Here is a 14,201-nt window from a genome sequence, read left to right as displayed (position 1 = left end):
ATGTATGTCGGACCATGGCCAATAAAACGAGCAGCTGCCATGGACATCTCAATTTAAGAGATTACAGTCTAAGGGAGTGTAGTGAGGGCTGCCTGCCCATCTGTTTGAGAGAGACAGGCAAAAAGAGACACCACCAAAGTCATCCTGTTCTCAGCAATTTGTCTCTTTTCCGCTCAGGTCAAATGTTACAGTCCATTTGTTCTACCAGAAAGTGGTGAATCATATCAAAAGTGGGACGATCCTTTATATCTCGGCTCCAACACTTTAACATCAGGTCAAACACAGAGTTTGGACACAGCGGTGTTTGGGACAGATAGATCTGCAAGCAGGAAAAATACAACTCCTTCAGTGTTATTAATTACCCAATTAATAACAAGGGACGGCTGCCATTTCTCTAGGTTTTACAAGGCAGTGAACGGCCATGCATTATCTTAACACTTACTGGGGTGACTTCGTCTGGGCGGATAAAGTTTCACCGTCATTTTCTTTGTCAGCCCCTCAGGGAGGAAACTGATACATGCATAGACATTAGCTACGTGGGTGTTCTGTTAGCTCAGTTGATAACAGAGGTGTGATCAGAAAATGGGATCTTCATCCAGTGAGAAATTCCAACATTTCAAAATTTGTTCCAAATCGAAACAAAAAGTTAATATTTCCATATTTCCCATGAAATGAATATTCTGAAAAATGTCAATTCATTTGATAATGGAGAATTGTTTTGTTTTGCTAAGATAAAAACATTTCATTTTAGTAATAGAAAAGTTGCAATGATAAAATCAAAATGGATTGTTTTTACCTTACTGAAATAAAACATTTCAACCTATGAACAAAATGAGAAAGTCAAAACCATTTGTTTTGACACCTTTCTGTCTAAAATGTAGTTGAAACCCACAGGTTCCCACGAAATGTTTTGATTTCAACAAAGCTGCATTTTCCAAATGAAAACTCTGTCAAAAATTCTTCAACCAGCTATAGCTGAGAATCCATTTCCCAGTGTGATGAACTGGGGCTATGTCTGTACAGCTTACAATAGTATGAAAACCCGCGGTATCCTGATTGCCTCTATGTCTCCAGATCCACCATTTCCGGGGACCTCTGTAGCAGGTACACTCTGGACATAAGGTTAACAATAGTACTTACACTTTACAAAGGTTATTATAAAAAAGCAGCTGAATCCTTAGAAAAAAACAGTTTAGCTGATTACTCTGAAGGGAGAGGGGGAAGGTGGGAGCTGTCCAAGTTTGCCATGAGTAGAAGGAAAGAAAAACCCCTGGGGGGAGAGAGAGAGAAAGGAGGAGGAGGAGGACAGAGGCATGGTGCAGGAGAGAGGAAGATCAAGCTCGGTAAGGGATTCTTCCTTGACACAGATGGATCCCCAAGGATTCACCAGGGAAGGACGACCCAGTGAGGAGACTGTGGGTTCAGATGTTTATTGCTCTGTTTCGTATGTGCTCTCCTGTGCTTTACATGATTAAGTAAAGCGCATAAATGTGTTAGACCCTATGCAAAGTGTGGGACATGTGCTCCCCACTTCACAACTGCTGTAGGCCCCTGAAAGAGAGAAACTGTAACTAGAAGCCTCACGCCATTTGGGTGGAGTTCAGGGAGAGGGTTAAGTGACTGGGGCAGCCGGAGGGGCAGCTTAGGGCAGGTAGGCTGAGCAGTTCCGTTGGAGAGTCAGTGCCCAGGAAATGTGCCAGACAGACCAAAGGAGGAAACAATGCTGCAGCCTGCTGAGGCCCAGGGAAGCTTGAACCCCACCCCCAGGCATTCAGAGCAATGGAGGCATGGCTTCTCCTCGCAGCAGTCCTAGTGGGTGGTAAGGAAGGGTGCTGGCTAGGATCTGTGGCACCTAGAATCACAGGAAGAATTTGTGCACCCTGCCAGCAGCTGGCCCTTTGCTGGCAGTCTCAGCAGAGAAGCCAAGGCCTGTGTGAGCCATGATAACACAACTCTGTGCCATCACTAGATAAAACAATCTCCAGGTCAAGGTACATTGGTACGGAGTGTGTGTGTGAGGGTTACCCTGCTGCTCCAACTGTTCTAGAAAGAAACAGGAGACTTCAAGCTTAAGGGCTGTTGAACTGGTACCTTCCACCTTCCCTCTCACTGAGCCATTGTGAACCAATCAAACCAAGGATTAGATTTTACCCCTCGAAACCCAACTTGGAGCAAATATCTTGGTCTGAAAGCGTAACAGTGAGGGAATGCAGTTGCCCCTGGGGTTTTGTTCAAACGGCTTTACCCTGCACGGCAGCAGATTTTGAAGGTGCTTTTCACAGGAATCCATCCAACCAATGAGTAGCTCTACGGGGCACTGTTCAAAGGGCTTTTCCCCCTGACCAGTAGCTCGAAAGGTATTTTACACAGCTCCAAAAATGAGATCTGGGTCACATCTCCGACACTCCCCTGATGGGTGTGTAGTGAGATAGTTCCTGATACCCTTAGAGGTGGCAATGAGGCCAGTGCACATTCTGGGCCCCCTGAAAGCTAGGGGATGGGCCACAATGATTTTTCTTCCTCTTCTCTATCCTTTCTTCATGTTGAATTGTTCCTGAGTGTCTAATTGGCTCCAGTCTGGAAGCATTTTGTCCATTTGGAAGAATGAAAAAAGCCGTGGGCGTTTCTGCTTGATTGGCCCTCTAAGAGCTGCCAGTTACTAATCATGAATGAGCACGATTACAGCTCAGCAAACTACTCATAACAAATATTGTATGCAACAAATGTAGCCGCCCTTTCAGCTCCAGGCACATCTCTGGGCAGACAGGGATGTCCTGAGATGGATTTAATGTTCCAAACTATTCTACATCTTTATTGGCGAATTGTTTTAAGCTCTGTGAATTGATCCCAATTCATTCTCCAGGCATATTTTGATAGACTATTTGCTCATTGCAGTGATTAGTCACATAAGGCAGGTGATGGTTGAATGACTGGCTGAACAAGCCCTTTCAGGGATCATACTTTTTCAGACAGAAAATGGACAAAGCCCACTTCTCCTTGAACACCTTCTTCCCCTTCTCCCCTGTTGTGGACCTTGAGGTGTTTCACCTCCTCCCTGCCTGTTGCCTACCTCCATTGCCCCCAGGCTCCTTCCAGTCTCCTTCTCAATCTGTCATGACCCCCCGGGTCTTTCCCCTCCTAATGTAAGCCAGTGTGGGTCCCCCCGACCCTCAGTAAACCGTCCCTCAACTCCTGCTGTCTCTCCCTTCATTTCAAAACTTGCTGAGCGTGCAGTCTGCAACCAACATGCACCAAACTCCTCTCCTCCAGCTCTGACCTGGATCCCTTCCAGCCTGGCTCCTGCCCTCTGGACTCCACTGACTCTGCTCTCAGGCTGGTCTCTAATGACCCCCTTGGCCAAATCGAAGGGCCTCGTCTCAGCCTCCTCCTCCTCCTCTCTGCAGCACTGGTTCACAGATTGGAGTCTAAGGCCAGGAGTGTGATGAGGAACAGCACTTTCCCACATGAGTCCCTCCTTTGGGGTGGACCATGCAGAGGCCTGGCACCTATGAATGACAAGACAGCAGTCACGTGGCTCCCAAGAGAAGGGACAGAGTTCCATGGAATAAAGGGAACAGTCAGAGAAGGATCCCAAAGGATTTTGCTTCAGCTGCCGTCTCGGGGGAACACAGGTGGCAGGAGAGGGCAGAGGAACAGCCTCCTGCAGGGTGAGCACAAGGAAGGCAAGTGGGGGCTGTGAGGGCCAGGGTCACAGACAAGGCCCGGCCAGAGGGGAGGAGCTGTTCCCACTGGAGAGATGCGGAGGAGACACCAAGAAAGTCAAGGCTGACAGTGAGCAAATGGCTGCATCAGAGACAGCAGGAGTGCGGAGCGTGGACTGGGCCAGGAGGAGGTGACGAAGGGACTCAGGGAGAGCAGCGCGTGGAGGCAGGACACAGGGGATCCAGTGGGGTGCAAGAGAGGGGGAAGAGGGTCTCTGAGGGGAAGGGAGGCAGAGCAGCTGCTGGAGAGGTCAGGGATGGAAGGCAGAGGATGCCAGGGCTGTGTGAAGGCCAGGAAAAGGGAGCTGCTGAACAAGATTCGGGAGAGCGAAGGGGGAGGAGGGTGCCTGAGCTGCCTCACCTGCCTGCCCTGGCTCCGGAAGAACTCCCCCGTGTTCTCGATGACCTGCTCGTCCGAGAGGAGGCTGTAGGGCTGCTCCTTGCACAGTGTGAACATCTCCCAGAGCGTCACCCCAAAGGCCCAGACATCGCTGGCTGTGGTGAACTTGCCCTGTGGAGAGAAGAGCGGGTCGGCCGCTGCCACACGCACAGGGCTGCTTTGTGCCCAGCCTATCGATCTGGGACACAACTGGTGGGAAGAGTCGACCGTTTCAATCCACCATCTGCACATGCGACAGGTAGGGAAGCAGAAACCCAGCGGGGGGGAACTGGAGACTCACCGCTCCTCCTCTGAGCAGTGACGCGTGGTACGGCAGGCCCTCGCCACAACGCCCTTCGCGATCACAAACCTTGGGCTACAGCGAACCCGGTCCCGGGATCCCACCTCGAGCCATGGCAGGGCCGCCCAGAGGATTCAGGGGGCCTGGGGCAAAACGGGGGAGCTGCGGCGCTTGTACTCACCCGGCAGCGGTCTGGGTCATCGGCGCCGGCGGGTCCTTCACTCGCTCCGCGTCTTCGGCAGCACTGAAGGACCTGCCGCCGAAGTGCCACCGAAGACCCAGACAGCTGTCGGGTGAGTAAAAATTAAAAAGGCGCCTCTAGCCAGGGAAGGGATTCTCGGCCAGAGCTTGCGGGGCCCCTGCGGAGCCTGGTGCAAATTGCCCCACTTGTCCCCCCCCTCTGGGCAGCCCTGGCCCTGCCGTTGGGGTAGGGGCTGAGAGCTCCTCCGGCCCTGGGGCTGTGGGGGGCTGAGAGCTCCTCCGGCCCTGGGGCTGTGGGGGGCTGAGAGCTCCTCCGGCCCTGGGGCTGTGGGGGGCTGAGAGCTCCTCCGGCCCCGGGGCTGTGGGGGGCTGAGAGCTCCTCCGGCCCCGGGGCTGTGGGGGGCTGAGAGCTCCTCCGGCCCCGGGACTGTGGGGGGCTGAGAGCTCCTCTGGCCCTGGGGCTGTTTGGGGCTGAGAGCTCCTCTGGGCCTAGTGCGGTGGGGGGCTGAGAGCTCCTCTGGCCCCGGGTCTGTGGGGGCTGAGAGCTCCTCTGGCCCTGGGGCTGTTTGGGGCTGACAGCTCCTCCGGCCCTGGGGCTGTGGGGGGCTGAGAGCTCCTCCGGCCCCGGGGCTGTGGGGGGCTGAGAGCTCCTCCGGCTCTGGGGTTGTGGGGGCTGAGAGCTCCTCCGGCTCTGGGGCTGTGGGGGGCTGTGAGCTCCTCCGGCTCTGGGGCTGTGGGGGGCTGACAGCTCCTCCGGCTCTGGGGCTGTGGGGGGCTGACAGCTCCTCCGGCTCTGGGGCTGTGGGGGGCTGACAGCTCCTCTGGCCCTAGTGCGGTGAGGGGCTGAGAGCTCCTCCGGCCCTGGGGCTGTGGAGGGCTGAGAGCTCCTCCGGCTCTGGGGCTGTGGGGGACTGAGAGCTCCTCCGGCTCTGGGGCTGTGGGGGGCTGACAGCTCCTCTGGCCCTGGGGTTGTGGGGGGATGACAGCTCCTACGGCTCTGGGGTTGTGGGGGGCTGACAGCTCCTCCGGCCCTGGGGCTGTGGGGGGCTGAGAGCTCCTCCGGCCCTGGGGCTGTGGGGGGCTGACAGCTCCTCTGGCCCTAGTGCAGTGAGGGGCTGAGAGCTCCTCCGGCCCTGGGGCTGTGGGGGGCTGACAGCTCCCCCGGCCCTGGGGCTGTGAAGCGGCAGGGCGCTGAGTGCTCCTCCAGGGCAGAGAGCTGTCAGCCGCGGCCATGGGCTGGAGGAGCTCTCAGCTCCTGTTGTGGGGCTCAAGGTCCCAGCCCCCCCCCATTCCCCCAAGCAGGGCTCTTTCGCTATAAGGACCCCCTGGCTATAACGAAGAAATGGCTCGGCTCCCCAGGGGCTCGTCACAGCAAGGGTGTGCCGTACTTTTAAACCCGGGGCGGTAGGTATCCTGGATATTGACTGCAAGGAGGCGAAGAGTGTTGTGGGGTAAGAAACACATGGTGCCTGCAACCTCGGCAGTAGGATTTTGAGGAAGCTGCTCTCTTTGTCAGGGAGCTGCGTTCCATGCAGACCTTCCTGAGAAAGAGTCTCGTACACACTCGCGTCTTCCCCATGTGCAGGGGGCAGGGAGTGACTGCAGCAATAGAGCCAGGCTGCAGGGGGGATGGGTCTCTTCGCTGGCAGACACCAGACAGCCCTAAGAGGTTGCAGCTTGGGGAAGGGTCCCTGGTTCGGGAAGCAAGTTGGAGAGAAATAAAGGGTGTTTCTGCCTCTCTCTGAGAGATGGTGTTTGTGTCACCAGCGGCAGCAATCCCAGGGGTGAGCTGCTGTGCTCTCCCCAACAGCACTGGAGCGTGACCCTTTGCGCTGAGCAGCACGCGCTCCTTTCTCGGTGGTTGGGTCTCGGCATTAACCAGCTAACAAAATGACTGCAAGGTGGTATGACACGAATACATTGTGGGGGCTTGGCAAGGACTCAGGTTATCCTGGATGGAGATTAGGTGCCACAAAGAAAGAAAATGGGCCAGTTCTGTGTGACACCTCCAGTCATAATCTGCAAGAGGGGATTAAACGGCATGGTTCACAGACACTACATTTTTTTCAAGTTGGAAACACCACTGAGGACAGAAATAATACAAAGGAACCTAGACATGAGAATGTTTACCTACAAAATGTGTGGGCCTGTATCTTGGGCTGATGATAACTGTATTGGGCACTAAGGGAAGTGCGGGGTAACTGCAGGATTGGACAGATTAGTTAGAAAATGAAAATCAGGCTGAATCTGAGGGGAATGTCCTGAGAGTGAAATGCCTCAGGCTGCAGAGCTGGCTCCTGAGGGAAGAGGTGGGAGCCATAAGGCCGTCCTGTGGGTACCAATCTTACCAGGGTGGCTGGGTGCATGGCGCCCTGCAGTGCTTTTTGCCTCTAATTCTCATCCCTACGAGTCTTGCCTCCTTTTTGATACTGTTACAATACTGCTGGCAGCTCTGCCTACCTAGCAAGTAACTCCAGGGCCAGATTTTCAAAGGTATTTGGGTGCCTAAAGAGGCAGCTCGGTACCTCCTGGGATTTTCAAAGGTGCCTCAGCAGGGTCCAGATCCACAAAGGGCGTCAGGCGCTGTGACGCTGAGCAAATCACAGGAACAGCCCTGGGATTCACAAAGCCTGGGCTCCTGTACAATGAATGGGGAGAGATAGGCCCCCTGGAACTCGATTCACAAAAACCAGCGCGCTAGGCGGGGAGCTGCCTAGCCAATAGGAGATGCCGAGGAGAGGGGTGTGTTTTAAGTCTCCCCCCCTCAGGGATCTAGGCACCTAACTTCAGGCCGCAGGGAAGTGCCTATCTCTGAGCTCTGAAACCCACCCCCCTGCTGGGTTTCTGAGCCCAGGGTCCAGCCCGGCTGGGAATGTCTACACTGTTATTCTTAGCTCCGCTGCCTGAGCCCCATGAGCCCGCGTCAGCTGACTAAGGCGCTGAGACTCGCTGCTGCGGGGTTTTTTGCAGCACAGACATACCCATAGGCGCCTGCCTCACGCCACACATGGCGACTGGAGGAGGCAGTGCTGGTGGCACCCACCTTCTAGCTTCTAGCCCAGTCATTGGCGCACTCCCTGGGATGTCGGAGACCCAGGTTCAGCTTCCCCCCCTCTGCCTGAAGGGGAGAAAAGACTGAACAGGAGCCTCCCGCCACTCAGCTCAGTGCTCTAACCACACAGCTATGGGATCGTCCGACATGGGGCGCCTGCAATCTCTCCTATTGATGCTGTTGCTCTGTGGATTAAACAATGAAAGAGTCATTGGACCCGAGAGAGAGCATGTGAGAATGACTCTGTAGATCGGTGGTTCAGGCATTTACGTGGGAGGTGGGAGACCCAAGTCCTGATTCAGTGACTCTTCAGTTATTTAGCCACAGTGGAACAGCTTCAGCAGGAGAGACGGAGGGCTCACTGCCCCAGAACATCCCCCAGCTCAGGAGTTAGAGGGGCGAGCGCCCTGTTCAAATCCTTTCTTCCACAGTCAGAGGAAGGTGGCAAAGGGCTGAAGAAAGGACTCCAGTTGGAACTTGGGTTTACTCTGGACTTTGGTTACTCCAGAATAGGTGGAGTGTTTGGTTTAACAAAACAGACTTACCAGCCAGGGGAAACTGAGGCACCAGCCACTCTGGCACAGAGAAGGTAAGAAATTTGTCACAGTTTAAATACTTAAAATCCAGTTTAAGCTAGTGAGTTGAGGAAAAGGGAAAAGATCTCTCTCCTTCCCTCCACATTTTGGCAATCGGTAAATGGAGGCACAGAGAGGTGACTTGCTCAGATCCAAGCAGGGAATCTGTAGCATTCAGGACTCAAAATCCAGCGTTCAGACATTCAGTCCTGTGCTGTAACCATGTGGTTGCCTTCCTTCTCTGGAGGAAGAGATGGAGTCAGCGCAGTTTACTGGAACAGTGCCATTGCAGTCTGCATGGTGGAGAGTCAAAGGCTGCACACAGCATATGGGATGCGTGGCATATAGGGTGCATCCAGTTACCAAAGGGGATACAAGATAAGCGGTGCAGCCAGCTGCCAAGATCCTATTGATTAGTAAAGGAGACAGTAAGGATAGAAAAGGAGACTTGTGCTGTTACTCAGTGTCCTGTACGAAGTGTCCCCCTCACCCCAAGGGGCATCCACAAAAGAGAGAGCAAAGCAGCGCTGTGAGCAGCCCTTACCAGGAGGATACTTTCCCAGGCCATCCAGCGTATAGGCAGCACAGCTCTGCCCTGGATACGGTAATAATCCCCGCTGTACAGATTCCTGCTCATTCCAAAATCTGCAATCTTGATGGTGTAGCTGTTCCCAACCAGGCAGTTGCGGGTGGCCAGGTCTCTGTGCACGAAGTTCAGGGAGGCTAAATACTTCATTCCAGAGGCGATCTGGGTGGCCATGAACAGTAGGTTGGAATAGCTGCATTTAAAATAAACAACAGAAAATCAAAGGAGAATTTTCTCTCGACTCTTCCTGCTGTGGGAATCTTGCATGCTGTGTTGCAATCAGCACAGTGGTGTCACTTCACTCTCTCATTCCTCACTGTCCCTGTCAGACTAGACTGTACATTTACAATGAGCTAACTGTCTTCCCTGACGTGTGAGCCATGTTTCTGAGGTGGCTGGCCAGGAACAGCCAGCTCGCACCTGCAAGTTAGACCCTTTGAGTATGTCTACATTGCAGCTGGGAGCCAGCCTCTCTGCCCAGCTAGACACATTTGCGCTAGCAGGCCTTAAACGCGTGCGCTGGAAAGAGCAGTGTGGACATGGCTGGGCAGGTGGAAGCGTGGGCTAGCCATGGGAACACGGATCCAGGGGGCTGGGGGGCCCAAGCCGCAATGTTCACACTGCTATTTTAGCACACTAGCTGGAGCCCCACTAGTGTGACTCTGACTCCCTGGACCCTCTCCCAGCTGCAGTGTAGACATACTCTGAGATGTTAGAGCCCATACATCAGGGATTTCACAGTGGTGGGCCAGATTTTCCAAAGCACTCAGCTCCCATTTAGTCAACAAAAGAAGCAGCCAGATTTCCAAGGGTGCTCAGCACTGGGTCCTCAGCCATTTTGATAATAGTGTGTGCCGATCGCTTGAAAATGTGGCTCCAAGCTATTGGGAAATCTGGCCCCACGTCACACAAGTCCCTGATTTATGGGTGCTGGGTGGGGCTTAGGTATCTAAGTCACCTGACTGGCAGTCACAGACAGAGGAGAGGCCAGTGCCTGTAAATCTGGCTCTAATCGGCACATTGTTATTTCTTGGGGAAGAGCCTGTGTTCCTGCAGGGCTGAGAAAGGGCAGGACGTCCTGATCGCCACCATTACCATGTCTCTGGAAATACGGTTTGTTATTTTTCATGCCCTTAATCCTGCCCTCTTGGGCACATGTATTATGACACTGTCTTTAATTACATGATCACATGTGGGTTTTGCCAGCGGACCCTGTCTCAAACAGGTCAGAACTGGGAAGATGAGTGAATGAGGCAGGTGCCTTCAGAAGGAGCAAATACAGTCTTGTGGTTAAGGCAGTGGGGTAGGACCCAGGAAAGAAGGGTCCTATCACTGGCTCTGCCACCAGCTTCCCTGGGATGGGAGGCAAGTCCCGTGGTTCAGAATTTTCAGAAGCAGCCACGACTTACTATTTGTGTTACCGTAGCACCAAGGAGCTGTGCCGCTACCCAGGGTACTGCACTGCCTGGCCAATTTGTGTGGGCTCATGGCACCAACACACACCAGGTTGTTACCTTTGCACCACGTGTGTATTTATTCCTTCCTTACCAAGTATAACAGTGTACGGCAGGTTACAGCAAGAGGCGGTTTCCCCACAGCCTTTACTTCTCAGCTCAGTCTCACCCTCTGAGCTTTCCTGGCTTCCTGCTCCTTTCACTTATGTCCTCCCAATTACATCGTTAACCCAGTGATTGCCACCCAGGTGCTCACAATCCCCCAACAGAAAATGTTTAATGTTTAATGTTCTTCATGCTGCAGCAATATCAGTGACCGACCGGGGTGCTACTCATAGTGCCCATCACAGGAACCTAACCACGGACAAGGACCCGTTGTGCAAGTCACAAAGTACAAACACAGAACAACGAGACGCTTCCTGCCCCAAAGAGTTTGCAATCTGAGTATAAAACAAAAGACAACAGACAGACAGACGGGGGCCCACAAAGAAACAAGGAGACAGTGTCGATCAGCAGGATGGGCCGTGGTCTCAGCACACCAGCAGCCTAACCATTGTCAAGTTTGTTGTCAGCATCACCTGAAAGGAGAATTGTGAGGAGGGGTTTGAATGTGTATAATTAGGCAGGGTGTGGATGTTTACAGGGAGTTCCTCCCACGACTGAGGAGCAGCATGGGAGAAAGCACACAGGGGCCTGTTTGGAGATTTAACAAGTGGGCAGTGAAGGCTGGCGTTGGCCAGAGTAGAGCGGGGTGTTGACCTCTGAATAGCAAATGAGAGATGACTGGTGGGTGGGGATAGGCCATGAAGCTGGGTGGGGATAGGTCACAGAGAGGCCTGAAAGCGAAGCCAAGCAGGCACTGGGGAGGCAGTGGAGGGATGCAGAACAGAGAAGGGGTGACAAGGGCAAAGCAGTGGCCTCGGAAAATGATCTTTGCAGCAACACTCTGAATGGCTCTGAGTGGGGCAAGATTGCATTTGTCAAGGTCACAGAGAAGGATGTGGCAGTCATCCAGATGTGAGATGAGAGCCTGGACGAACATTTGAGCTGTGTGGATGGATAGGAAGGGCTGGCTCTTAGATGGTATGGATAAAGAAGGGCAAGATTTAGACATAGCTGGACACGAGGACCTAAACAGAGGGCCGAGTCAAAGATGACACCCTGTTTATGGGCCTGAGCGATAGCACAGTGGTGCTGTCTACGGTGACTGAGAAGGAGGTAGCAGGAAGGGTTTGGGGGGAAGGTTGGGAGCTCTGTTTTAGCCATATTTACCATGCAATGGCAGCTAGACGTCCACAAGGAGATGTCCAAGAGACAGGCTGAGATTTCAGTTTGGACAGAAGAAGGCAGGTCTGGAGCAGAGATTACCCAGAGATAAGGTGGAGAGGGACAAGGGAAGGGAACCCAGGACAGAGCCCTGTGGAACCTCCACAGAAAGTTGCAGGGGGCACAAGGAGGATCCTCCCAACAGCACGCTGGAGGAATGATTAGAGAGGAAGGAGGAGAATCAAAAGAGGACAGAGTCACAGAAGCCAAGGGAAGGAGAAGATTTCAAGAACAAGAGGGCGGCTGATGGTGCCAAAGGCAGCTGACAGGTCAAAGAGGATGAAGATGGAGCACTGGTTCTGAGCTTGGCTAGAACGTGGTCATTAGTGACTTTGGTGAGCGTGGTTTCAGTGGAGTGCCAGGTGCAGATGGGATTGGAAAGGGTCTAGGGTGGAATTGGAGGAGAGGAACGTCAGACAGCGATTGTAAACAGAGTGTTCAATGAGCTAAGAGATGAAAGGGAGAAGGGAGATGCGGTGGAGTGGCAAGCAGGGTCAAGGGTGGGTGTTTTAAGATGGAAGAGACTAAAACGTTTGTATTGTGCGGGGAATGAGCCAGAGGCAAGTGAGGGCTAACAAGAAGAGTAAGGGAGGGGATGAGAATGGGTGTGAGGGAGATCAGGAGATGGGATGGGGACATTGGGGCAGGGGGTGGGGTTAGAGGAGGAGAGCAGATGAGAAACTCCTGTGTCTATGACAAGAGAGAAGGAGGCAAAGTTGTAGAAGGAGAAGGGAAGGCTGTGTCTTATTTTGTCAATGTTCTCTTTGAAGAAATTAGGTAGCTCCTGTACAGGAGGAGAAGTGGGGGAGGAAGGGTTTGAGGATTGAGTCAAAGGAGGTGAAAAGTCAGCTGGGATTGCACACGTGGAATTTGATCAGGGTGGAAAAGTAGAGTTACTTGGCATAGGACGATGGCAGAACTGAAGGAACAAGTTTCTGGCATGGTCAGAGGATATTAGAGATGTTCTTCTGCATGAGCGCAGGAACAGAGGATGTTGGGGGTGGGCTGGGGCTGGCAAAGGATTCAAGAGAATCAACAATCACAGGGAAGAAAGGGAAGAGAACGCACGGAGCAGAGAGCAGCAGAGAAATTATCAGCATTGATGGAGTGAAAGTCAAAGAGGGTATGTCTACACTGCAATGTAAGCCCAGGGTTAGCATGACTTGAGTTATCAGACCCTGGGATTGTTAACCAAGGGCTTGAGCATCTACACCCATTTGTGACTCCAGGTTAGGAACTGGTGAACCCTGGGTCCCAACCTAGGGCTCCAGCATCTACACTGCCCGAGTCCAACCACCGAAATCCCAGACTTCTTAGCACCCTCTAGCCCCTTCTTCGTGGTGCAGTGTGGAAGAACATGACTGTCCAGAGGATCAGCCCATGGGATTGTGGGATACTCCCAGAGCACAAGTCCAGTGGGGCTGTGTTTACACTGCAAAGCAACAGGGCTTGAACCCTGGGTCTCGGCTTGACTCAGGCTCGGACCCTTCAACCCCCGTGGGACTCTGGGTCCGAGCCCTGGGTTAGCACAATTTGTGTGAAGATGGAAGGGGAGGGGTTAGGCTTTGGCCTGAATCTGAACCCTAGACACACCCAGAAGGATCGAGTGACAGCATGAGGGGGAGCTGCTGAAAGAGACCAGGTGATGGGGGACCTCAGAACTCATGGTGAGCTCCCAGAAAGCAGGGCTTGGGGAAGACCAGGTCAACCGAATGGCTCTTCTGGTGAGTGGGAGAGCCCAACCAGTGCTGCTTATTAAGTGATGAGGTGAGGGCGAGGAACCACGCAGCTAAGGGGTCGGAGGGGTCATCACTATGGAAGCTGAAGTATTAACTCTGATGGACTAAATTGTCCCAAAGAGTCAAAGGGGTCCAATATTAAACAGTTGTAACCAAGGTTTGGTATACAGAGACCTCAGCCATCTTAGTCCCAAGGCAAAGCACCACTAAGCATCTTTAACCTTTTATTAAAGAGACAGAAAAGAGGGGAAAACAGTTAAAGCATTTGAAATGTACTGTGTTGTACAAGGCTTTCTTCTTAACGATATCCCTTGTTCCCTTTACGTCTAGCTGAAGAGAGTTTTAGAAGGAACCCACCTCCAAGTGACAGGTTTTTAGGTGGTGCTACCCATGGTAATAGCTGTTCTTTTGTGGGGGAAGGGAAGAAGTTAGGTGAGCTGGACTGGAGTGTTATTGTGGCTGCTGTTGAAGTCTGATCCTGTTTTCTAAAAGACAAACCAAGACAAACACGCACAAAATTGGGGGAGAAAAGAACAACCAAGATGGAAAATGCAGCTTCTGTCTCGGGTGATAACTCTTACTTGCAACTTCCCTGCTGGAGGAATAGAGGCACAGCACCAGGTCTGATCAGCCACTCTGAGACCTGGCAAACTAGTACCAGCATCGGGCAGTTCAGGGCATTGCTTTTATCTGCTTTTTTGGTCACAGCAGTGTTGCAAAATATGCAGTCTTGGCTGGCTAAGCCAGACTCTTATTAGACAGAAGGCAAAAGGAGATGGATAGGAAAGAGAAGAACTATGGTGGAGAAGGAAAAGAACACGCAGAAGGGTGTGCGGGTGGCGGCAGGTCTCACATCCCAGATAGTC

At 52.8% G+C, this 14,201-nt stretch overlaps 1 protein-coding gene across 4 annotated transcripts in view; it reads right to left on the bottom strand.

Annotated features, from left to right (window-relative positions):
• Window positions 1–14,201, bottom strand: part of LOC120386920 (discoidin domain-containing receptor 2-like) — a 146,001-nt gene continuing 131,800 nt past the window's right edge. For 3 of the 4 annotated variants that reach the window (XM_039506965.1, XM_039506964.1, XM_039506966.1), the window contains 3 exons: window positions 8,775–9,009; window positions 4,084–4,233; window positions 179–319 (listed from right to left, as the gene is read on the bottom strand). In XM_039506965.1, the coding sequence (XP_039362899.1) occupies window positions 179–319; window positions 4,084–4,233; window positions 8,775–9,009 (526 nt within the window). Of the gene's footprint in view, window positions 320–4,083; window positions 4,234–8,774; window positions 9,010–14,201 lie in introns of all 4 variants that reach the window. The other variant, XM_039506967.1, reaches the window with a different exon arrangement.

Source organism: Mauremys reevesii, linkage group 19 (genome assembly GCF_016161935.1).
Source record: "Mauremys reevesii isolate NIE-2019 linkage group 19, ASM1616193v1, whole genome shotgun sequence".
Taxonomy (NCBI): domain Eukaryota; kingdom Metazoa; phylum Chordata; order Testudines; family Geoemydidae; genus Mauremys; species Mauremys reevesii.
This window is presented reverse-complemented; position numbering and strand designations above follow the sequence as displayed.